Source organism: Anopheles coustani, chromosome 3 (genome assembly GCF_943734705.1).
Source record: "Anopheles coustani chromosome 3, idAnoCousDA_361_x.2, whole genome shotgun sequence".
In the NCBI taxonomy this organism is placed as follows: Eukaryota; Metazoa; Arthropoda; class Insecta; order Diptera; family Culicidae; genus Anopheles; species Anopheles coustani.
In genome coordinates this window covers 89,910,073-89,936,538 of record NC_071288.1, presented here as the reverse complement: position 1 = coordinate 89,936,538, position 26,466 = coordinate 89,910,073, and the positions used below count along the sequence as shown (strand labels likewise).

General features: G+C 45.4%; 1 protein-coding gene across 1 annotated transcript; it reads right to left on the bottom strand.

Annotated features, from left to right (window-relative positions):
• Nucleotides 1-1,313: 1,313 nt before the first annotated feature.
• LOC131269127 (zinc finger protein 423 homolog) lies at nt 1,314-24,498 on the bottom strand. Its single transcript, XM_058271455.1, has 11 exons — nt 24,408-24,498; nt 18,527-18,702; nt 18,224-18,487; nt 8,137-8,279; nt 6,976-8,051; nt 5,841-6,903; nt 4,871-4,990; nt 4,696-4,800; nt 3,625-4,632; nt 2,576-3,052; nt 1,314-2,496 (listed from the first exon to the last, which is right to left on the bottom strand). Exons 1-11 carry the CDS (start codon nt 24,496-24,498, stop codon nt 1,314-1,316), a joined length of 5,706 nt encoding a protein of 1,901 aa, XP_058127438.1.
• Nucleotides 24,499-26,466: the final 1,968 nt, after the last annotated feature.

Here is a 26,466-nt window from a genome sequence, read left to right as displayed (position 1 = left end):
ACCGCCAAATTGAATCGCACACGCCAGGAAATCACGGAATCGATTAAGAATTTAATCTTTCAACCCGCAAATGTAACCCTCATTGAAGCCCACGGAAGCGAAGGACAGAGCGAGACAACTAGAACTTCACATCCCGCTAATGCTGCGTATAATTCAACCACGAAGCATAAACGAAGCTACTTCCCCTCCGCGTCTAAGGAGGAGAAGTTTGCACTTTTGGCGCCAAGTTTTACCAGTTGCGAAGGGGAAAAGATGTTACCTGCTACCAGTCCTGCGCTCCTGTTACAAACGGAACGAAAATGCTCCTAAATAAGCTAGTGAAAATAGCGTTTATAGCGAGCGAGAGTCAAATTGGCCGGTGTGCACGCATTAGTTTAATTTTCAAATGTGTGTATATTTCATTTATTCATGTATTGACTCGGAACATTTTAATTCGATTTGTTAAATAATAGGAACTTTTTAATAAGGGTTAATTTATTAAATATTTGATATAAATTAAATAGATTAAACGATTTAACGAATGGATAATTTATAATTAATTTGAAATCGTTACGTAGTCATAAAATGGCATACGGCGACCCACGCGATAAGTTTGACGGACGGTGTTGCATGCAGTTGCCGGGCTCGATCTTCTAGTACATTTTGCTTCCTCAAGTACCAGGAGCGCAGGAACCAGCAGCAGGTAACACGCTTACGCTGCCGAGAGGGGAAATCACAGCGAGCGAGACAACAGCAGACAGCTGTTAATGGTGATATCTCTTTCGCACGGAAAAGGGGAAACCGTGAGTCTAAAATTCAAACCGTCAGTTAATTCCGCTACTTTAGGACTATTTATATAACTATTTATTGATTTATTATTATAGTTCGTGCCAAGGCCAAACGATACAGAGTAGGGCGAAAATTAAATTAAAACGATTCATAAATATACACAGCTACTCTACGGAGCGATTATCTAGAAGCGTCTTGGTGTAGTTTCATTATTATACTGATTTTTTGATATGGTTACAGTGTGCGGTTTGTTGTTTTGTGGCTGCAGCTATTCTAAAAACCCTACTTAACGTGCGCATGAGCTTCGTTGTTGTTACAGTCGTGTGTCAGCTAGGTGTAAAGCGTTCGATTATATATGTTTCGTTCCTAACCCTACTAACTGGCCGTCCGAAAAAAGAATGGCAATCAACGAAGAGGTTTTTTGTTGATAAAATACTGGGACAACTAATTGATTCACTGGACTTTTGTTCCTACGTTGCATCTCCTACCGTCGTTTTGAGCCTCTTCTGTGGTGAATTTCTATGCTTTTGAGATACTTTTCCATTTTACTCGGCCGCAGTCACAACCGGAAGGCCCGAGGATGCTGGGGCAACCATCCCGTGGCACTCCTTCTCGCCGTTCACCAGCAGCTTCGGTGAAGTCTTACCCCGCTCGTCCACCGTCGTGTGCTCCACCTCAATGTACTCTTCTTCATCGTCCACTTCGTCATCCTCCTCCTCCACCAGCTCATCGTCGTTCTCTTCGCCTTCCTCGGATTCTTCCGCCCGTTGCGAACGTTCATCGGGCTGTCCCAAATCGTCTCCATCGGTCCTTTCTTGCACCATTTCCGTATCGGACTTGTTTGAGGCATCTTCAGCACGCTCGTCCTCCTGGATCTCGTGCTTTTCCTCGAGTTCCCGCGGGGAATCTTCCCTTTCCGAGTGGTGCTCTTCCTTCGCCACCGTCGGTGGCGGCGTGCCAGAGGGTAGGCTTCGCTCCTGGTCATCTCCTTGGTCGCCCTGCTCCTGCTTAATGTGTTCCCGTGTGTGCACTGCCGGGGACACAGGTCGCCAGCGGTCCTCGGAGGCATGGCCCAGCTCGTGCTCGATCAGATGGTGCTCCAGCTCGGCACGGAAAAAGTACGCAACGCCACACCGCTCGCAGTCGTACGGTTTGGCGGTGGCGTTCGAGTGTGCGAGTGGAAGGTGCGCCTGCAGGCCGGCGGATGACGTGAAGACGGCCGAACAGAGGTAACACACGTACCCGCGTTCCTCACACCCGGCGAACGTATGGTCGATCAGATGTTCCTGCAGTTTGTGTGCCGACGGGAGGCCCTTCTTGCAGAGGTTACACTGGACGATGTTCGGGGTGCTCGGGGTGGTGGTGGTGGTGCCATCGGTCGCACCGGGTTGTTCGTACGAGTGGTGGTGTTGGTGGTGGTGCTTTTGTCGCGTTTCTCCACCGGCCACTGCCTGCCCATTGGAACCGAACGCATGGACGGTGGAGGATGGAACCGGCCCTAGTTGGACGGAATGACCACCACCCGTGGCGGAGGGGGCCACCGGTGTGGACGTGGCGCCCGATTGATGGGGAGGTTTGAGAAAGTTCATCGACAGCAGCTTCGAGGGAAAGTTGTGCCGTTTCAGGCACGGATCGCAGATCTTAGTGGACGACTCCGGCTGGGATGGCAGCGGCTCGAGGCAGAGGGCACACGTCCGCTCATTGGTGTCGGGTGATTTGGTGTGGAATCTACAAGGGGGAATAAACATCAACATTGACGTTAGCAGATTGACCTTTGACAAAGGGCTGCAAAGTGTCCGTAACATACTTAGCATGAAGGCTGATTTCGAACTCCGAGTTCAGCGTCTGCCGGCAGCAAATGCACTGCTGCGGGAAACGATCCTGCTCCGATTGTCCACCAGCACCGGAACTACTGGAACCGTTGGTAGCATTCGTCGTGGTGGAAACCGCACCACCACCAGAACTTCCAACGACGTTCGACGTTGTGGTACTTGCTGAACCGGAAGCTCCGGTGGCCGAAGCCACTGCACCCGATCCAGCTGAAGTCGTCCCGCTGGAGGACGATGGAGGCGCCTGATGGGCCGGAAGATGCTGCTTGAAGGTGTGGACGTCCGGAAGGGGCAAACTGCAATGGGAACAGCGGCCTGAAGCTCCGACCTTACAGTGGGAAAGCTTGTGCTCGGCCAGAACGGCCGGCGAAGGGAAGATCTCGTCACAGATCAAACACTTGTGCTTCCCTCCGCCAGTGTTGTGGGCGATCTTCATGTGGTTTTCTAGTTCGTTTCTGAAAAAAGAGGCAATAAAATGTATTCATTATGGGAAATGATTGAAAATAGTTCGTTTAGTTGTTGTTCATTTGGGTTTTCTTAAGTTAGGTTTTATTAAAAAGAAAAAGGAATAGGATGTTGGTTAGCAAAACAGCAATACAGCAATAAATAAACAGTCCCGCAACAGAAGAACTGAATTAGCGTCTTCATGATCGATCCTGATTCGCTTTGTTCTCGCATTGAAGTCACTGTTCCCATTACATAGCATTGATTGCTATAGCAACCAGCTCGATTTGGAAAATGAAAGGATACTTGGATTACTAAAATACTTTGTATCATTCAACAGAAAAAAGTAAAACAAAACACAACGCAAACAATTTCTTTTACATTGGCTTCTCGAATACAGGGATACACGCGATCCTTCAAGTGTTTCGAAACACGTAACAAACATATTTCTAAGATGCACAAATCAACCAGAACGCAATCCAGAGCACACTGCGTTGGACAACACGCGGAAACTAAAGGAGATGTGTGATAGAGTAAGCTAGTAACCGAATAAAGATAATCAAAGTGAGAACGAACAACTTACCTTGACCGGAAGTCCCCGTTACAGTACGCACACCGCAAGCTAACACCCGTCTTCAGGTTGTGCACGATCTTGCGATGCGTTTGCACTTCACTTTCCGTGCTAAAGTCGGTCCGTTCGCAAATGCCACAGCTGTAGCCGGAGATGCTCGCACCTGCAGCGGAAGGGCCGGAGCTTGAGCTGGAAGTGCCACTGCCCGGAATGGTGGATGATCGTTCGGAACCCTTTCCACCGGTGGAAGTAGTGTTCGCTGGCTTTCTTCCCACCAGCTCCGGTTGTTGATCCGACAGGGAGGAATGATGTAACGGTCCGGTGGCGTTGGTAGGTGAAGTAACTCGCTCTCCACCGGCGACGCTTGCCGACAGAGGTCCATTTTCGCCGTAACGTTGAATCATCGAGATCGGTGAGTAGAGTTTGGGATTGGCCGGAACGTTTTGGTTGGTCGATGGATTGGATTGAGCCCCAGAGTCGGGCGAGTAAACGCCCGAGCCGTTGACGGGACCAGTTCCGGACGGACGCTGCGAATGTCCTACCCCAGGCGAGGCACCGTAACCCAGACCGAGCAGCGTGTTGGCAACCTTCACAGAGCCGGAGTTTGGCGAAAGGCCTAGGAAAGGGTTCTTCTTGTTGCTTCCAACGCCCGAACCGGTTGGCGGGTTAGGTTCGGGAATAAAACTACCACGATGCTGCTGCTGTGGCGGTTGGGTTTTGCCCAGCATCGAATCGTAGAAACCGTGCAGCAAATGCTGTGGATGCTTAAGCTGGCTCAACGTATCCACCTGCAGGGGATTGGCGTAGAATTTGTTCGCCGTCTGGTAGAGACTGGGCCAGCCTGACGAGGCAGCCGCCGCCGCCGCAGCCATTGCCGCCATCTGCCCCTGGAGTTGTAGGTACTCGAGACTCGAGGACGCACCGGAAGCTGATGGAGCGGTGGAGCCCGTCGAAGTAACGGTGACGCTCGTAGGCGAAGGGATGACGTTTGCCGCCGATGAGGAAGGTTGTCCATTCGCGCTGTTGTTCCCGGTGGACGGTGGACCAGGCAACATTGGTTGTTGGTTGTTGCTCGAGCTACACTCCCGTCGGTTCGTTTCCGAAGCCGTCTCCTTCTGACTGTGCTGCGTCTGGATGTGCCGGTCGAGCAGGAACTCCACGTGGAACGATTCCGGACAGGCTGGACATCTTTTCAGAAGATACAAGATCCGCTTAGTTGATTTGTTTTATCTAGAGAGGTATGATTTATAGCACTTACTTAAACTTTCGCGCATGAGAAGCCAGATGGAAGTGCATTTCGAGCTCGGAAGAACAAACCATCCGGCAGAACACGCATTGTACAGCTCCGGCAGCCAGGTGGCGGTTGCGAATATGTTGTCTGAAAGATATAAACGTCTATGAACACATTTTCCTTACACACAGAAATAGGACACTCTATTATAAACAATAAACCCCCCTCAACTCTCGAAGAAAACAGTTCCGGTAATAGTAGGTACAACAAGATAGCTTAGGGTAATAATGGTTTTGTCATTACGAGTAGACTAGAGTTATTAGCGTAAGCTAACTTGTTGTACCTACTATTACCGGAACTTTGTCATTAGGAGTACAAAGTTCTAGTTAGTATTTATTCAAGCAACAAAGAAACCCAAATGATAAACCTCTTGCAACATTGTATATTACGAAACCTACAAGTAAACGACATGTCTGGCAGAACTCTTACAAGAACCTTGCAATGCCTCATACGAAGATGAGGATTAGTCCTCGGATCATGTCACTCCAGGAAGCTTTTAAATGAAACATGTTTACCTCCAACTTGGCTAAAACTGTTTGCTTCCAGATTAGAATTTACTTAGATCTAAAGCTGGATTTAAACGTTACATATTAATCTGTGCAGATCTTTGACGTCTACAGATTTCCTTTGTTCTCTCGTACCCATCGTCTGTCGAACATCCCTCGAGATATCCCGAATATCTCGGGGATGTTGGAAAGAGCTAAGGAAAAGCTGTAGACGTCAAAGATCTGCACAGATTAATATGTAACGTCTACGGCTTGCTTAAACCTGGATCAAATCCGACTACTGTGTCACATCATAGTGCTAAACAACCTGTTGAAAATGACGTCTTCTGAATTCAGAGATGACTAGATTTGTTGGAAATCAACAGTTGGTAGGTTTCTTTGCCTCGTACACCAGGGTTTGCTTTGATTACTTAAAAAATGTTACGACTTACCGAAACTCCCGCTCGGTGCGACAAACTTCCGCACAAGCCGAACACCGGTACAGCTTCACCTCGACCGAATGGTTGACGGCAAAGTGCACCTGCACCTGAACCTTCGACTCGAACGTTTCCCCACAAACGGTGCACTTGTACAGCAGCTGCATGTGTCCCTCGTAGAGGTGCTTGTGCAGGTCCTCCATCTTGCCGAACGACGCCTTCCCGGTGGAGGCGCAAGTGGACGTGCCAGCCGCCTGGCACCGGTACTCGACCGCCGTCACCAGGTAGTGCCCGACCGTGTGCTGTTCGTACTCCGCCTGGCTGTTCATCGTCGCGCCGCACTGTTGGCAGAGAAAGGCGGACAGGGAGAGGGCACCGGTTGGCGCACCGTTTCCGGTCGGGCCGACAGTGGAGGAGGAATCACCAGAGAGTCGCATCGCTGCCGCCGCACTGGCCGCACTCTGTTCGAGGTGAGCCTTCAGGTGCGTGCGGAACGACTCGAAGTCGGGCAGGGCAGCGTTACACTGATTGCAGAGGTAGGCACCGGGTGGTGGAGGTGCTGGTGGTGGTGCTGATGGCATCGAGGGAGCTTGAGAAACGTGTGCCATACCGGTTGAGGCAGTGGTCACCGCGGACGTGTGATGTTGATGAGCTTGGTGACGTTGTTGCTGTTGTTGAAGTGACGCAAAAAGGGAAGGACCTTGCAGCGATGCGGCGAACTCTTTGGATTCACTTTCCCGCCGGATGTGCGCACCTCGACGCTGTTGGCCACGGGCTTGCGTTCGCCTTCCCTCATCACCATCCTCCTCGTCCGGGGCTTCCAGCTTGAGACGTTTCATTTTCGGTTGACTGAGATCAGTTGGCGTTAGCTGTTCGGCCGGACTTTCGCCACCGGAAGTGTGGCCGGCATTATGCGTGGACGATGCGACCGACTCGCAAGGGGACGAGCGAGCCGAGGACGAGTGAGAGGTGGCGTCGTTGTGTTCCTGCTTCACTTTCCCTCCAGCTTCAGAGCCTTCCGTGGATCGGTTCAATCTTCGACTTTCGTTCTCTTGCGCGTCGTCGTCTTCGTCGTCGTCTTCGTAGTTCACATCCTCCTCAGCATGGTCATGGACATTGTTGACATCTGCTGCCGTCGCATCCTCCCCACCACCATTGTCCTGCTCATCCTCCTCATCCGCCTTTGCCTTTGGTTCATCCTCGGTGAAGCTCTCCTCCCGATTCTCCTCTTCGACACTATCATCATCTCGTCGACGCCGCTTGACGGTGGGTTCGTCCGCCTCGTTCCCATTCTCATCCCTTTCCAGTGGTCCCGCGGAACGGCGTTCTACCTTCACACTCCCACCGGACGTGCTCGTCGCGCCACCAAACGCTCCACCGTAGAACGACGAAAACGGACCACTCAGCAGACTCTTGTTAAACTGCAGCTGATCCAACGGGTGATAGCCGGACGGGGGCCTCGATGGGCCCGATGGACTTCCACCACCCTCACTCGGTGCCCCCCGACCGGTGCCAACACACCGGTCCAAGTGGGACGCCTTCAGGTGCGCGATCATCAGCGGCACCGTCGGGAACTTCATCGTGCAGAATTCGCATGGAATCGGCGGATAGGACGAGCCGAGGGAGAGTGCGTTCGCATCGGGTGTGACCGCTCGTCGACCTAGCCCGGGTCCTCCTCCACCACCGCCGCGTAGGTGAGGGGCAAAGTACGGCAAGGGCGCCGTGGCGTCGAGCATTCCGAGCGCTCCCGGGTGTCCGTGCATCGATTGAACGTGCAGACCGAGCTGCTCGAGCGAAGGGAAATCGGTACGTGTGCAGTATGGGCAGGAAAGCAGTGGCTCCTGCTGGGAACCAACACCCGCGACCGTAGTTCCTCCACCTCCTCCAGGAGTTGGTGTTCGATTGTTGTTCGTCGAGCCACCTTTCGCCAGCGATGCCAGCTGCTTGGAGGTGCGCCCCATCAGCAACAGCGGATCGGTGCCGTACGGGGAAAACTTTCCAGCCCGCTTGCCACCACCGCCTCCGCTTCCCCCACCGCTGGAGAGGGAGCTGGTGGTCGAGCGCGGGCTGTAGGTCAGGTTCGGACTGCCCGTTAGCGCCAGCTGCTTCTTGTGGTTTTGCATGTGGCTCGTGAGGGCGGCGGCCGTGTTGTAGCCCCGGTTGCAGATCGTACACTGGAACGGCTTCTGGTTGTCGTGCGTCTTCATGTGGATCTTCAGGTGATCGCTAGGTGTACGGGGGGAAGGAAAAATGGGACAGCGTTAGATAAGAACGCGCGAAGGAATGCAAAAACAAACCGCTTGTCTCTTACCTTCGCGAAAAGGCAGCCTCGCAATGCAGACAGCGATAGCGTCGATCGCCCGTATGGAGCTTCGTGTGGCGATCGCGGGATCGTTTGTGCTTGAACAGTCGGGCGCAATATTCACACTTGAATGGCATGTGCTCCGTGTGGCTCTGAAAGAACAACCAAATGGAAAGGCGAAAAACATTAGAATACCGTTAAATCAATGCATGCCATTTGATACGATCTTCATAACAAAACTATACTGTTTGAAATCGAAATTCTTAGGTACTTTTCTCAACTCTTAGCAAAACTCATCCAAAGCGAAGTTAGAAAGCACCACCAAAAGTTTGATAATTGAATTTCAAACAACAACAGTACAATCGTAACGTACTTTAAATGTAATGTAAAAATCACATTGAAAATAATAACGAACAGCATTTGCAAATAATATGGAAATGTCTGAATGTTGTTAGAAAATTGTTGCCTTCATGTATATAAATTCAGGATGAGTTTAAAAATTGTTCGTATCTTTTTAGAAAGCATGAAAACTAGAAAGCTTCAATATAAACAAACTTGGATGATAAATGTTGAAAGATTAAAAGTTATTCGAAATTTACAAATGCCACAAACAGAAAAGAGATTTTTTTCGAAGTGTATAACTAAAGATGCTTAAATTAGTGAAATGGTTTTACAAACTAATGAGAATACAAATGTATAAAATTGAGCAATAGTACCTTAAAAATTTTCAACGATAAAAAACACTTTGGTTAAAGTGTTAAATCCAGATCGAAGGGATGCGAAATATAACACTGTTGCATTAAAATTTAACAAAAGGAAATGTATTTAAACAACCATCGTTTTTAATAACATAAACATCCCTTGTTTGTGGTGTAAGACACATTTCAATGATGAAAAAGGGAATGTGCAAACATTGGTTCAAAAACGCATTGATCTTAGCAGTGGCATTTTAATGAATTATTAAAAATCCCACCAAGCGCTAGTTTTATGTTTCTTTTAACTGTTAGAAGGCGGAATCCACGAGTGTGAAACTCCCCACGGAGTTAAACTCGAGGGGCAACGTTTCGGGGGGAAGTTCTGGGAGTTCTGGAACACGTTGAACACTGCATAGTTTATGTTGCTTTCCGCGACATGTGGATATTCCGGCGAAGATCCTTTCCTTGCGAGAAGGTGCGCGTCAAGAATGCCACCAACTCCACCTCGGACGATTGATGACGATATGATCGAGGTCTCGATCCAGTATCACCACTTCGGAAGAGGCAGCGGTCCCGACGGTTTCGGTCAGGTCAGGTGAGAATGGACGTTCCAGCACAGCCCCCCAAAATAGCTTCCCCGAGGCCTGGTGGTGCTGAATGGAATTGTGGAATTAATAAGTGCGTGCGGAAGCAGACCCGGAGGAGGGCCAAGAACTCAACTTCTCCGTTCGAGAATGGAATTCACACTCGACAACTGTTCGCTTGCGGCTGCGTTCCAGCGAGTACACCTTTGTCAGAAGACGATCCAGAGAACTCCAGTTGTCAAAAAATTGTTCCACGTCCCCAACAGTCCATCCACGGTTGGGATCCACCATCCTCTTCTCCGACTCCCCTTCTTGGTGTTGTGTGGATCGCCGTTTCATCCAGACGGTAGGGAGGCGTCCGAAATTATGACAGCAGGCACCACTCGTCGCTCGAGGTCGGTGAAAATGAGCCGATTCGGTTCATAAATATTGATCTCTGCTGGCGGCAACATCAGGGTGGTGTAGAGATTCCTCCTAAGAAGCTCCCCGAATACCTGGAGAGGTGGTCCCAGGTCGTGTGTGGTGGCCAAGGAATGCATAAATGGACCCGCTCCTTTTCGTTCCCCAAAACCGATCCACGGAGTAGGAGTGTGTGCCACCGCATTTGCCGAATGCCAAACCATCCCAAGGCATAGCCGGGAGTTGGGCAGAGATAGAGAGAGCTTCTGGAAGTACGATCGCAAAGGATGATGTTCCCCGGAGGATTGCGCCCTGCGCTTCGAGGGGACCTTTACGCAAAAAACCAAACAGAGTTCTCATCTTATCGCAGCCGTTGGATCAGCGCGCGAACGCGAACGAGACGCTCAGAAATTTGTCGCACTGTCAACCCGGTGGAATCCGCTGAAGCAGGCAGAATGTCTTCCTCCGTGGCCCTAGCCGTTCCGATCGCGAACGTTTGTGCCGCAAGCTCTTATCAGCCGGGTGACATCTTTTTGGCCGTGTTTATATTTCACCACCGCGTTTCGCGTTGCCAAACCTAGGGAAGTGTTCTGTAAAGACCTTCCTGTCTTTCGGCACCTTTGTTGGATGTGGTTGGATGCGGAAGGTTCTGACCTTAAACGGGACGTCTAAATAGTTTTGCTTTCCTTCTACCCGGGCGGCCTGAAGCCGTGTTCTGGTGGAAGATTTTAGCACACTATCTGAGATTTTCGCTCACTTGTTTGTTTGTCTTGAGAAAAGGGAGTTGGGCGTACTTAGACATAAGATTTCCGGGGTCTTTTCTAATAATTCTATTGCAAAAACGGTCTAGCAAGGAAAACGGTTTTGATGAAATAAAAGGCTTATTCAACTGAATAATTTAAAAAAAGTACATCATCAGGAAAATATTAACCTTTACTTTTGCCCTTTGTTGAACCTTCCAAAAGATCGTTTTGAGCAATCGCCTACTTGATCTCTTCTGTACATATTTAAATCCTTTCAAATAATGCGATAATATTTCGAGTGTTGAAATGTTGAACGTTGGTTGAAGATTACTATATTCAATAATTTTTTATTAATTGTTTTTATTTCTCGAGATGCAACAAAAAGCATTCTAAAGTCGTTAAAATAAATTTGAAACAATAAAAAAAGCTTAACTGAACAGAGAGAGAGATAGTAAGTAGCAAAAGATTCAATGTTTCAACAATGTTTTCAATTTGGTACACAAAATATACTAATGTTTGTCATTGAAACTGTCACACAAAAATAAAATCAAAAGCATAAAAATATCTATTTAGAATCTCTGTTAATCAGTTATTTGTTCTTCGGTTCTATGTTTTCCGCTTTTATGGATATGGTAAAGTATGGCAGAGTGTTGTTTTGAACATCTTCTTGGTGAAGCTTCAGATTGCTTCAGTTTAGCTTATAACAAATGATTTGATCAACATTCCTGAAAAGTTTTTAATGTTCAAAAACTTGTTTAGCGCAGAGTATAAGTTCAGTTTCAGTTATTATGTAACGCTTATTTTTCCGCTTCCCAAGGCGTTTAATCGTTTAGAAACATTTAACGGCAGGTGTAACCCTGCGGCCATTTTGTTCTTTCAGAACACCTTTCGTACGTCCACTGACGTGAGGGGGAAGGATCGGAAAAAAGAAATATGAGTGAACGAAAAAATTCAAAGCGAAAAAAAATGCCATAACGCCACAACGAGCGTTACTTGTCCGAGAACGCACCACCGTTCGTACAATCGAGCAAAATAAAAATGGCCACCATCCGGCAGGCACCTCACAGTGCGACCCAAGGGAAAGACCGGACACAGAACCAGATTGCCGGAGACGGTTTGGCTCATTAGCATTCGCTTTTGGTCTTGCAATCCCCGACCGCGCAATTGGTTCGCTTGGTGAAACCGGATCCCGGGATCGTATCGTGGCCGGCCAATCGCCAACCACGGGTCGATCGATGGTCCTTCGAACCCTCCCGACCCTTCCTCTTTTCTTCGACCCTCCACCGACGGATCCAGTTGTTTCGATTCGAGCGAGCAACATTAAAAGAAAAAAGCGCGGCATATCGGGTGGACGAGCGTGTCGGTTGGTGTTCGCTCAAATCCTTCGCTCCGGGGGACCAATCACTTCTCCTCTCCCATCCCCATTCCCCCCCCATCTATCTTGGTTCTTTGCGCCCAACCCAAACAAGGAACCCACCGATTTTGCGACGATCGATCTCACCCCTTCGATCGAGATCGAAGCACGATTGCTAATTACCGCATAAACGGACAAAAAAGGTGCTCGTTCTTTGTATGTGCGTGTGTGTGACTCTGGAAAACCGCAACAGTTTACAGTCAGTTTTTCACCGGTTTACGGTGTCATATCGATCCGGCGCGAAACGCTTCTCGATCGCTTCTGTCCTCTGATAGCTATATTAATTAGCCTCATCTGACGGCTTCACATTTAATGCCCACTTATGGCCGTCTCTGGTTTCCTCGTGTAGATAAGTTTTCCGTTTGCGCCGGGTGTTTTTGGGTATTTTCCGTCTTTTTTGTCCCAAATTTTTGGGGAGCGAAACCGAAATTTGCAATTTAACTCGTTTCGTAACGCCATACGCCAACTTCGAAATAGTTTTCTCACGATATTTTCGATCGATACTAAGGGAGCAATTAAGTGTGTTTTGCATTTTGCATTGGCAATCGATTGTACAAGTAGGACCTTTTAAAGGAGGAAGAATTTCTGTGTTTTAATTCATTCGGTGCTGTGACTTTGGAGACAGATGTTCAATATTCGCACTTCAGAACATTGCATATTTTTAAACTAAACTAAGGATTTTTAAACAAAAAGGAAAATAATGTGTGTGAAACAATAAATAACGCGAATAAACATTAACAATAATAATAATAATCATATAATAAGAGTAAAACTTAACCGAAACACTTTGACTTTGTTTTACTATCTAATCTTTACAACTAAGTTCTCGCTGTTTTTTATGAAAATGTTTGTTTATTTAAAAAAAAAAGGTGAAAGATTACTCATTCAAAGTATTGGCCATCGCTCGCCTCATCTTTTGTCCAACTTTTGGGGAGAGCTTGAATGCCGTTCCAAAATAATTGTTGCTCCCCCTTGACATCGAAATCGCCATTTTCAAAGCGCCCAAACCAACCACGGCACGTACTAAGAGTATCGTCTCCGTAAACTTGTTGAAGCTCCCGAAATGCTGCAGCAGCTGTTTTCTTCGAATTGAAGAAGAAAAGTAGCACTTCCTGCAAATGGTGATAATTTGCTTATTCGATAATTGAATTTCCCAGATAGTATAAATATTTTATGCAACAATGAAATCATCAATCTGAAGGTAAAGTTTGTTTACTTTATGTCTAAGATAAAATTATGATGACTCACATACGTCAAAATCGGTAAATTGTCATTACAAGCGGTATTTTTTTTTGACAAACAGCAGGAACTTAGTTGCAGACCTAATATTTCAATATATTTCTTTACATTGAAACTAGATAATTGTTTCATTAACTCTGTTTAGTGTAGATAACTTAGGTTACAAACAAAATCGTGTATCAAATTTGAAGTAATTCTATAACAAAAATCCCATCAATTATAGCTACTTATTTGGAAGCCATTTCTACAACAAGCCCATCAAGCAAATTGGAGATCATTTGCGAATCGTTTCGGTCGGTTTGTATCGTGTGTCAGTTAAATTCCGTGCTTTGTAAAAAAAAGAAAAAGATGGTGCTTAACGTGCTAATAAAGCACGCGCACCTAGCGGTTGCAAAAACGATCGCCAAAAAGGAATCGAGCAAAAACCTCCGCTCGCGACAAATTCGCTGCCGATGGAGCGTTGCCTAGGAATGTGGAAAATGTCTCGTGTGCCAAACCATTTCACTCGTCTGCACTTGGGTTTTTTTGCTCTAATGGCCACTGGCCACTATCCTAAGTCACTCTTGGTGCAGTCACAGAAGAGGTTTTATTAACTGTTGATTCCATTTCGAGCGCTACAAAAGGAACGCGCACTCTAATGATTATGATTCTGCGTTCATCGATGAGCGCTCAGTGGTCATAATTTGCACCGGTGGACTTCATTCGTCTTTTGCTCTCTTTTTCCTACGGTTTCTTTACCTCTCAGCTCAAGTCAGATACCAGAAAAGGTTCTTTTTCTTAAGGTGACATCAAACTACGTGCACTAATGTGTAATTTTGAAAGACTTCTATTTGAGACGTACTCTTTCGCGTACACTGGGTACTGAGTACATACCTCCGATTTCGAGCCGGACCAACCAAAGTGCGACACGTACCGCTAGTACACACACACTCGATCGGAAAGTATGAGCACGAACAACGATAATGAACATGGGTGAGATGAGTTTCGACGTACGGATAGGAATCTTCCCCATCTCCATAGGGCAATCGCAGAGTGGGAAATTGTCATTCCCAATGCCTCCATCGCTTGGAGCACTCACCCAACAGGGAGGCTTTGGCAGATTTTTCCAGGGAAAATGTTCGCCTGAAAACCTGTCCGTCGGGGTTGGAGTAAATCTCGCGCGCCAAAGGCACACAATGCCTAATAAAGAAATCATTAAGACACCAGCATGTTTCGCCAACTGGTTGGTGGTGGGAAGTAAGAACACACGTATCGGTAACCAGATCCTCTCGGCCTCAAAGAACCTTGACATCCTACAAGCGTCCCGTGTTTTGTGCTTCGTTCCAGAAATGAAGATGACAAAGAACCTGACGGTCTTAAGCTTCTGTTTAAAGGGAGCATCCAATGTCTTTTGGCGTATGTCCACTCCCAACCCGTGCCCCCGTCTTCCTTTACTCCCGGTTAACCAGGTTTGACTTTTGACAGTTTTCACCGAAGAAGTCATTCCACCCGGTCGGTTCCATTTCAAACCAGAGTTTCATCCCCACCGGAAAGGAAACGTTAGGCGGCGATGGGAAAGAAATCGGAACGGGACTCGACCTTACACAAGCCGACATCGTGTTCCCTGGCCCGCTTGTCCAAAGACTCAACCTTCTTCGTGGTGGAAGACAACAATCGGCAATTCCAAGGCGCCGGACAAACGGACCCTAACGTTTTCTCGTCCACTCGAGGAACTTTATCCCTCGTTCCGGTGTGCTTACGGTTACGTTTCCCGGAGTTTCCTGAACTCTCTCTCTCCCCAGTTAGCCCCTTTAAAGTGGGTTTAATTGCAACACTGGGAGGAACAACCATTGGTACAAACAAGTTTTCCTATCGGTACGATGTTCCCCCTCGCTAGAACTAAATAACACACATCGACACATAAACAGAGTTCCTTTCCTTAAATAATTCCTTAGAACTTCGCACAAGAAAGTGGACCCACCCCACCCGTTTCGGAGGGCAAAAAACAAACGGAAGGTGGATAGCATTTCCTTCCGGCTCTTTACTATCGTTTGGTCAACTCTAAAGAATACGACGTAGCGGCGTGCCCTTTTGGGGAACCTCATCCTGGGGTTTCTGACTCATAAATTATTACTCCACCTAGGCTATTGTGTAAACACGTGTCTTCTGTGCTGGTCTTTCGGGTAACTTTCTAGCTACGCTAATCTTTTGATGATTGCTTCACCGGGTTCGAGATGGTAAACATCACTGGACACTCTTGCGGACGGCACCGAAGCCAGCAGACCGATGTCACGATGAATGTCGTTTTAAGAGGTCATTATTTAGTAGCTTGTTGTGCATGTCCTATCAGTACAAGACTATTTTTTACAGTTCCGATCAAGTCAAGAATAACTGTTAGATGGATTAGATTTGTTAATCCAGGTGACAATGGGAAGACTTTCCGGGAGGTAACGTCTCAGATCTATTTGGAATCCAAAACCGGATAGTGTAGAAAACTATCAGTCAACTCCTATCCAACCCGATTGATGAGACACTAGTGGCGATACCTTTCCAACGCGTTCATTCCACACTTCATTGTGAACAAACGTCAATCGTAATCGATCCGAACGGGACATTCCTGAAGTTGTCTAATGATGTCCGAGAGCATTGTCGGAAGCGCGACACGACGGAAGCGTTTGATTGCCTTCAGGCGCAGTGATGCGCTGTGGATCAGATTCCTCGGGCGGATTGACCCCACGGGATATCGTTGGTCCTTTAGTCGACGTCGAGTACGAAAAAAAAAACATCCACTCCATATCACCCCAAGAGTACAGTTAATGGAGGACTTTAATTACCCAAGAGATTGGCAATTGCTTGGGGGTAATTTCCTCCGCAGGGAACCTGCCGCCCTTCAGAAAGGTGTTACCAGCTGCCCAGATGGATCGACCATCTGTCCAGCCGATTCCGGGAAAAACCGGGACCCTCCGGTGACATCGGGTGACAATTTTATCCACCATCGAACGCACGACTCCAGCGCGATTAACCAGAAGCCTAGACCTAGAGAGAGGCCGGTATTCACCAGGTTCTCCGATCTTCAGCGCCCGGTTTTGGAACGGCTGATTGATCGCTGCTCCCTTTCGCCAACGGGTGTGTGTGTGCGTTTGTGTGCGTTAATTAATTGTCCATCATCCGGATGGAGGAGGTGCACGCGTGGTCCTCGCCGGAAAGGTGCCAAACACACGGTGGACCCACGGCCAACCGTGACCGTGTGTGTCCGTGCGCAGTGCTCGAATTCCAGCGATGCAGTCCAAGACCTCGCCAGTCGAAGGGACGAAATTCCTCAAATTGTTCCACAACATGACGTTCCGGTTTCGATCGATGGTGCGCGGTCGGCTTTTTCCCCCCTCGACACCCGTTTCTTCTGCCTTTCTCTCTAGCCCTTCTCTTTGCATACTTTGTGAGCGTGTTGTTGTACGCTGTCACTATATTGTCACTTTGTCACACCCTTGATCGCTGCTCCCCGTACTTCCTCAACTTCAGAATATCTGGCAGGCCACTCTTGAACTTGATCGCTTTTTTCTGGCATCGATTCCAAAAGCGCCACCATAAATCAGGGTCCTCCTCAGGATGAACAGTTGGCACCTATCGGATGTGTACTGCATACCATCCCCAACAGATGACCCTCTCTCTCTCCCTCCTTAACCTGGATTTAAGTGATCGACAATCAGGGAACAATTATGCGCATCGATCGTAAAACTCGAACCTCGGTCCGATCGATTAACGTCGATCAGAGCGCCGGAGAAAAACTCCTGAGGAGATGACAGGCAACGCTGGCCACAGGCGAGAAGCTGAAGACCTGCCACCGGGGCGTGTTAAACTTGTAATTTTGGCGCCTTAATACCGATGGAAGGAACCCGATGCCGAGGGAGCGATTATAATTGACAGTTCAGATTCAGTGTGGCTTTCAAATGTTCAAAACTAAACTCTTATCATTGTCAACTATTTGTGATCGGTATCAACTTGTTTCGAGATGTTTAACTTTTAACAAACCATCATCACCATCGAAAACCAGTAGTCCAACATCTCAACGGCTGCAATGTCAATGTCAAGGGAACCTGCTGGGTCGGTTTATCGACCTCGCAGAAACCTGCACAGTTCCACCTGCAGTAATAAGTGCAGTAATTAGATCAAAGCGTTCGCTCGATCGATTACCGTGATTCCTTGATCGAACCCCCCGTTTTTTTCACGTTACGTGCGTTTCTGCTTGCAGTTAGCGGCGTTGAAGGAAGAAGTAATATAATGAACCCACTGAAAAAAGCGATCCGGTGATCAAAACCATCAATCCGATCGGTATCACGGATGACAGCTCCGTTGACAGGTGTAAAGAAAGAAGGTGTAACGCAATAAATCTTTGCCGCCGGTTTGATTCGTGAATGGCTGAAGGGAACGACCAAACTACATTAATTTTTCATCAGTTTCAACCTTTTGTTCAAACGATTTGCACAAATTAATGTTTTTCTTTTGAGTTTTAATGGACAAGAAAAGTCTTATGTTAAGTGAAGCGATAAACTGATGGTTCAAATTGGTTTTACAAACTTCAAGTGATTTGATCAATCATCGACAACGAATATTAAAAATATAATTTTTGTTAACTTCTTTTGTCAACAACATAAAAAGGCAAAAATCCATGAAACGTAGACTGTAACCTTGACTTATTACACACTCTTAACCAACCATTTATACATCAACATGAAGTACTCTTCATTGATTAGTCTCGTTTAGAAAAGATGAGATTGATGATAAAATATATCTTTCATAATTTATGCATCACTATCTTTTAGTTTAGTATGATTTTGCAAGTTTGTTTGACATTCAATATTATTTCTACCCCTTTGTTTTTTTACGACTCTACTTTGAAGATGTTCAGAGAAATTCAGTTTTTCTGCTCCAAAAATAAGCCGTGGAATAAAAATGATCGAATTCCGTGGCGCAGGAATTCGTCAGCCATGTTCCGTGCGATCGGGAAGTGAAAAAAAAGGAAATGGAAACTCTTTCGGCACTCACCTGTTCGTGCTTCTTGAGGTACCCGAGCCGGGGAAAGCTTTTCTCGCAGAACTGACAGTGGTAGGTGGTGCTGTCCAGGCTGTTCTTGCCGGTGCCGTTGCCGGAATGATTGTTGTTATTGTTGTGGTTGCTGCTGTTGTTATTGTTGTTGCTGCCGGCGTGTTGGTGCGCCTTCGAGGACGACTTGCCCGGTTGCTTCGAGTGACCGCCGCCGCCGCCGCCGGTCGTAGCACCCGTCGCCCGCCGATGATGCCCATGATGCTGCTGCTGTTGGTGGTGGTGATGGTGATGGTGGCGGGCGACGAGCTGATGGTGATGGTGGAGGGCCGCCGCCTGGTGGCGGAAGGACTTCTCGCAGCCTCCCGGTTCCAGCGAAAGGAGCGAACCGTCGTTGGTGTCGTTGGTGATCGAGTTCGGTGTCGCCATACCGTCCGAGATCGAGGGCGAGAAGCTGGAGGACGTGTGCGAGGAGTAGAGTTCTGTGGGAAATCAAGAAGACAAAAACAAAAATAAGTTATTGGGGTAAAGGATTTACATCGTTAAAAAATTGAAGATAGTAACAGAATATTTAATTTAAATTGTTTATAACATAGATTATGAGAAAACGAAAGATAACATAGATTTTGAACGCTTTCGAAAAAGAAACATTTATAGACAAGACTTGATAAGGTACGAACATCAACTAAGAACATAATTACACTAAAAAAACCTTTAACACATCAGATTCACATAATTCAAGATTTCAAGATAGTAACAGATATAAAAAAAAACTTTAATTTAAATTGTTTGTAATACAGATTTCGGACGCATTCGAAAAAGAAACATTCGTAGAAGACATAATAAGTTGTGAACATTAACTAACAACATATGAATATATACAAAACAAAAATGTTCAACACATCGGAAGAATATTCCATTAACGAATTTAAATGAACATAATCATGATTGGCATAAGTAGAAAAAGCTGATACACATGGAAAACACAGGTGATTCCCACTCTGTCGCTTCCAAACCAAAACATAAAAATCTTTTCTACAAAGTCCTCAACCACATCCTTTTGTTTTTCTACTCTCATAAAACCATCAGTACGGATTATGATGCTGCCGCTTATCATCATTTCGTGCTATCAATCACAATTTGCCAGCAAATCTCCAGCGCACACACACAGATGCAAACATGATGGGGTTTGGTGAAAAATCACTGTTTTACATCGCTCGAGGGTTCAAAAAGGTGAGATAATAAATTCCACCCTCTTCCGCTTGGTGGAAAAAGAGGGGTGAGTTTAAAAAAAAAGCACCAACAAACAAGAAAACCCTACCATCTTTGAGGTGATCCTAATTCGGGTTTGTCTTCGTTTGGGCAAACGTGATATCAAACCCATCAACCACTTCATCCATCCATCCAAACGAGTCATTCGTTTTCGTTACGTTTATTATCGCGTGTATGCGCGCGAGAGTTCATTTGCCTAAGGTGAGAAGAAAATCAAATCCAGCTTGTGTGTGTAATTGAAGGGAAAAAGGATAAAATATAACACCAGGATAACATTAGGATAATACTGCGTGAAAGTGATGTGAACCAGAAAAGAGCAACAAGCGTAAGGAAGGCAAATGAAGATGGAATTTACGATTCCTGGATTTGTTTTCTGGTTCAATAATTTTCATTTTTTGCAAAGAAAAGCCATCAGGATGGGGTTAAATGAAAATTGATTTGTACATTGTTTGCCTTTTTACGTACAATTGTGTGTTGTTGTTGTTATAATTCTTAAAAAATAGTATATTTTTAATATAAACTTGGCAACAATTTTGTACCAGTACAATTTAGTGACTTTTCCATGTCTGTTGAAATACACTACATTTATCACCCCACGTTTTCACCACCCATTAGCATGCGAGGCCGGGGGATCGGTGGGACAATTACCCACATCCTGTGTCCATGGCGTCTCAGACCGTCGCCTATCTGTTTGCTCGATGTCGGTGCGGGTAATGGTGGATTTACTTGATTAATCTTAAGTAACGCCTCTTCCACTCAGCGCTCCCTTTCTTTTCCATCTCACGGGGGAACGCACAGGATAGAAAGATTTCATTGACAAACACCGTTTTCCTTCTCCCCTAACTCTGGATGGTTTACACTCAATTAAGATACTTCATTTTAGAACACGCGCCCAAACACGCAGCGCAATAAAAGAGTGCGCGCCCTTCACGAGCCTCTTCTTGGGCGGCTTGTGCCGACAAACACAACTTCCTTGGTCACCGGGTGGGGGGAAACGGAAGCATTTTCCGCACATTAGGGTCAATTAGAGCGTGGTAATAAAATAAACCGAAACGTTTGAAGAAGGACGGATAAAGAAGTGGTGAGGAAATTTACACCATCAAAAAGATTAGCCGTTTTTTCAGAATTACTTTGTATTGCACTTGAGGTATTCAAAAATTAATTTCCTTCTTAATAAGTATATTGTAATTAGCTAATAATTTTTTGTTGTAATAATAGTTTTAAGAAGTTTGAATTAAAATTTATTTCTCCTTAGAATAAATCGTCCAAACATTCAACACCTCGATCGCTGGTTTAAACTTTCTAATTACCCTACTTTGAAGTATATAGTATTTTTTCAACAATAAGTTAGCATTTATTTCATTTAATTTGTGGGATAGTAGTTTATTAGATTCATGTTTTGACAATTTATTCAAATAATAGGTTTTAATTTTAACGATGACGAATAAATAATGAAGCTACATACCAGTTGGAGGCACTCTAAATTGACCACAAAAGCGTAGATTTTACAGTTAATTCATGCATCTTTAAATTATTCTGTTGTATTATGATATTCTGGCTGAGAAGACGAGTATAAATTTGCATAATGAAGAAAAATTAGAAAGATTGAAAACAATAGAAAACTTATATGAAACAAAGAACAACATAATTTTATGATGAACTATGATGATGAACTTATTATGTTCTTTGTTTCATATAAGTTTTCTATTGTTTTCCATCATTCTAATTTTTCTCAATTATACAATTTTTTACTTTTTATTATTTATATGCTGTAGGTATTTTTTTCCATATTTTTTAGTTAATGGATCGAGTGATACAATATCAAAATAAAAAGAGAATAATCATCACAAGTGTATGTAAATTAATGCTCCGGGCAACCGATTGTCGAGCTGACGTTGCCCTCCTTTTTCGCGCCGGCAAATGAATTAATGAAAATCGTTTCTAATTTAATTGCCTGCTCTTGTTGGCTGCGTACGACACACACAAAAACACACGCATGCCATCTGTCCCCCACCGGGTTGGCTTCCGTTAATCCCGACGCCCGAAAACCCCGAAAGGTCAACAGGGTATATCCGGTTTTAATTTGCGCTGGCCACTTGCTTTACTTTTCTTCGTCACTTCTCGATCTTCTAATAGCGCACGCTCTCTCGAGTGCTAATTCTTGCCGCGTCGGATCGGATGGTGTTTCCGGTTGGTAGTGGCGTGGCGAACCCAACGCTTGCTTCACTGACCGGGGGAGGAAGACCGGAGTCCCGGAGTGGAACGGAGATCGTCTTTAATCTTGATATTAAACCTTAATGTCATAATTGCTCCCAAGTATGCGCCTCTTGCAGGAGGGGCCTTCATTATCATCCTCACCCACACTCACACCATTCCTCCCAGCTCCCCCTCCCCTTCCACTCCACCACTCCCCTTTTTTATCACCCCATTAATGAACATCCGGTGCGGTCTTATCATTTGGATCGTTTCGAATGACAAGATCTCTCCCTCCGACGACGACGACGACGACAACGAAGACGACCCCCATCTCTCTTTGGGGGTGTTTGATTGGGGGCGAGGATCAAGCAGGAAACGATAAAAGAGGGGTAGGGGAAGCCCTTCCTCCACCACCCGTTTGGGGGACATCGAAGTGGCGATCTTCTCGCCTTAAGGTGTGGCGCATCGTCTTTCGAACTTTGGTGTCCCGGATCGTGTGTCGCCTCTCCTCGGATGCGTTTAATTGAAACTTCCTTCGTTTCGCGTGCCGGCCCGGCTCTTAATTAGACGGAGGACGGTCCTCTTCTCACTAATTTAAATTTGGGATCCAAAGTGGATGTGATGTTGACCGATGGAGGAGTAATTTTCTAACCCGGTGATAGTGGCTTGTTATCGTGTGGACGTGTGGCGTTTGGTAAATGAATCCGCCACGAGTAATTAATAAAATCAAATAATTTGTTGGTGCGGCAGCAATTCCTTTGTAAGTATTATAATTATCATAAGAATTGAAAAAAAGAAAGGAAGCTGTTTTAGTCAAAAGGAGATTAAAAATAGAAATGTTTCCTTAAACGCAAAAATAACAAATAAGTACTAAAAAATCAGCTGCGTTTTTAAATAAAAAAAGTACTATAGTTTCTTAGAAAAGCGGTTGGAAATTCATCGCCGGCGAAAAAAGAACAAACACAACGTCATACGTCACAAACAAGAAGCTATGATCGGATCAATAATCTGAACCAAGGTTATTCACCCAGCTTAAAGCTCCTTATTTTTGAGCCTGGTATAATGACGGTATTCTGCACTAGGATTAAGTTTCTATTACCTTGACTATCGTCTTGTTGAAATGAAACAAGTTTGATTTGAACCCTGACAACCGGGCTCGTTTTTAGTTTATATTGCTCACAAGTGTCTGCTTAGTTTATAATTTATCATTGAAATGTTTCCGTTTCGACTATTCTGATATTTGTTTCTCACCAACAACCCGATGAAACACAAGTTCCTACAATGTGGTCGCGTTTTAGTACCTTATCTCCATTCTCTAATGTGTGTGCAACTGCTCCTCGTAGCCATGACCAATCGGATATTGATGGTAGACACAGCACACATGGACACCCCAGACGGAAACAAATGTCTGGGTCAGATTGGAACAGCCCCAACATCATACGCAAAAAAATCTTTGAATCAGCAGCGGACACGATACTCACAAGACAATATAGCGGGGAGGATGTGTCATCCATATGACGCCAATACATCTGTCTCGATCGTAGACTAAACATATTGCGACGCGATTGTGTCTTCTTTAGTTGGGGCGACATAATTTCCAGCTCCAGTTGCACGATGCCAAGAATAGAAATGCAACGTTTCCAAGAAGCTTGGTGCAGCTGGTGTTTTTTTTGGAGCTATTTTTAGCTTCGAAAGCAACAGTTGTTGCACCGATTGATACATTTGCTTCATTGCATTGAGCTTTGCATATATGGTTGTGTTTCTATCCATTCGCAATCGCATTTGGATTCCGTTCAAATGTGAGTTTGTTTTTTCAAAACTACATGCTGTTGACAACTGAAGTGTGCCGAAATGGTTATCCCCACTATGCGTATTTCGACGCCCCTGAAACATTGGCTGAATGTTTAAAACGGTTTTGCGAAATTGAGCAGTGAAGCCGCCCGCATTAAAAGTTTCACGCGTCAAACGACCGAAAAGTGACACCGCATTCGCATTCTCCTTGGCAGCCCCGTTTTATTGTCCTTAAATGACACCCAACGTATCGGCATTGAAGTCTTTTGATGTACAGCGGCGTCGCTGTCACGGTGTCGTCCGTCGAAAAACGGGAGCCCACTTAACGATTTTAGCGGATTACATGGTGAAAGAGAATTTTTGTAAAGTTTAACATGTTGCGTACCCTTACGTTTTTAGCACAATTTTTAGTACAATCTTTTTGATTAAAATTTATTTATAATATTTGTTAAAACGATGGTTTTTTAAGGCCAAGCAAAAACTTAGCTTCCTAAATAACTTATTTTCAATATAACTATAATTTATTAGCTGCACTTTCATTTATTTATGAGTCACAAACTTTTTAGAACTAGTTGCTGCAGTTACCCATTTTGAGTGTTAAAGAAAAGGTACTGAATATGAATATTTTAAATTAGATGAGAAGCAAAATATCAGCGTAAGATAACATTGAAATAAATGTTCATAAGTTGATGTAAGAGGACAATTCCAACATGTTGAGATAGTTTCGCATTGGATCAAATACTTAGTAGCAAAATTTCCATTTAATAGATTTCATGCTTGAACGAAATTCTACAAATTATTTGTACTTTCTTCTCATTCATAAGCCCCTCCCCTTCCTCTGTCTTCCTACCTTGAAGTGTAAAATCTTTTCCACCCACAACCGTGGCTCCAATCGTTCCCGGTGCTATCATGCTACCGCCTCCTACACCGCCGCCTCCCCCACTAGTGTTTTGTTGAATTTTCTCGATCAACGTTTCCAATCGGGTGCTCGGTCCACGGTAGAGCATCTTCATGACCATCGCATGAGGGCGAACGAACTAATCGTTATCGACGATAACAAACTTTTTCTTCAAAATAACTTAGATTCTTAACCGACATAACAGAGGACAGAGCCACACGCAACAAGCAAAGGAACAAGGTTAACAGATAGGCGAGCAGGTTTTCAAACGAACAACGAAGCGCATAACAGTGTAGATTGTATGTAAAACTGAAGGAAAAAAACCGTATGCACACACTTTGGTTCAACAAACGAATGAACACTTCCGCGGGGAATAAGGACACTCTGAATTTACTAATGGTTTTATCACTTGGTATAATTATTAACCCACAGTTTACTTCGTTTGTTTGTGTATAAATGCTTATACTTTAACTTCTACTGTTGGTTATCGCAATCACACACCGCCTAGACGAAGTAGATTTAGTGCATTGAAGTCACTATCCACTGGGTTTTATCACACGCGCAACTATCACCCCATTTAAGGAAAGAAAAAACAACACCAAACCCAACTGTTGGGAGACCATGTGCATCATCACCAAAGCCTGTCCAACCACTGAATCTGTTGGGACACCTTCGCTCCTTCGACGAAGGCAAACTGACGGGTTTGGAGTTGTTGGAGAAAAAAAACACAAGCGGTAACCCGATGACGTCACGCCGTGTAACGATGAGCGGAAAAACACACATACACTCGAAGGAAACGGACCCGGTGACCTTGAATTACCGATTCGATGACCGGCGCGCGAGTATTTACTAGGCAAGCGAACCGGTTATTACCGTTTCGACCAAGCCAATCACAAGTTGGCGTTCTATGTATTACTTACTCACACAACTGTTTAGTTTGTTTCATTCACTCCGCTCCGTTTTGCCGTTCGCTTGCTCTCTGTCTCTCTTTGAAAGTTCCATATTATTTTCTTAGTACTTGAGAGGCGGAGTCTATGAAGCGGTGTTTGGTATCTCTTTCACATAAGAGAGTGTCTCTTTCTCGCCGCCCGGAGGTGCGCTGTTAACCAATGGGGTGCTTTTACACAGCTTCTTCCACAGGGTGATTGAGAAAAAAATCCAGTACAGGGTGCGGTTTTCTAATCAAATTTAGAATTCCAGTTGAACGTTTGCAAACCCTTAAGAAAACTAATAAACCTAAAACAGTTTTCTTCGTAATTCAAAGACCTCATATGATCCTTTTGATGTTTTACGATTTGTAAACAAATAAAACAACAACATAGCAATTGGAGTACACACACTCTTGGGGACATTTTGTGCGATTCTTCTCCTACGGAATGTTGGTTCGTTTCCTGTCCGTATCGGAATCCTTCGCTGCATTCGTGTAAGACACACAGACCGTTGTTGTTGTTCACCGTTTTTTGTTTGTTTATCAGTTAGTACATATCCCTGCATCCTGGTTTCCCATTGGTCGGACGGTTCGCCCGACCAGAGGGTGAGATAAATAAAGGTCCCCAGCTCGGAACAACGTCGGTCGCTCGGTAAATGGGGTCGGATATCGCCATCGCTCGGCGCATACACACCGCACAAAAGGGATTTCGACGAGGGCTCGTACCGTGGAAAAGGATTCACGACGAAGGGTCCTTACCCATCCCCTTTCGCTACGGCCAACCAGAATGAGCCAGATTCATAACCAAAAGCTGGTCGGTTTTGTAAGTTTTATTCTGCGCTGTTCAAAAGAACCAAAAGGAGCTAAGAACATCGCTCGAAAGGAGATTTCCTGTCGGACGGAAAAAAATCGAACACAAAACAAGGACCTCTGCAGCTTGACATGGCACTGTCTGCAGGAAGCATTGGTGGTTTTTATTTTTTGGTTGTTCCGAGGATCCGACTGGAAGTGGATTGAATTTCGCCGACAAGCTTTCCCCCGTATTTCCCGTTCACCTCTGCCTGGTTCAGTCCTAGGAACCGGTTGGCGGAAGAGGCAATTGTTCAGCTATAATAGTTGGGAAAAGGATTTTTTCAACGTATTGCCTAAAGGGAGAAGTAC

Bases quoted from the DNA above. Each gene is read 5' to 3' on its own strand.
- LOC131269127 (XM_058271455.1), bottom strand. From the start codon at position 24,498: ATGGTCATGAAGATGCTCTACCGTGGACCGAGCACCCGATTGGAAACG. The intron at 8,280-18,223 runs GTGAGTGCCGAA...TTGTTCTTTCAG, and splicing joins ACCTCAAGAAGCACGAACAG to AGCCACACGGAGCACATGCC. The intron at 4,633-4,695 runs GTGTAGCTCGAG...CGGGAACAACAG, and splicing joins TCGGAAACGAACCGACGGGA to CGCGAATGGACAACCTTCCT.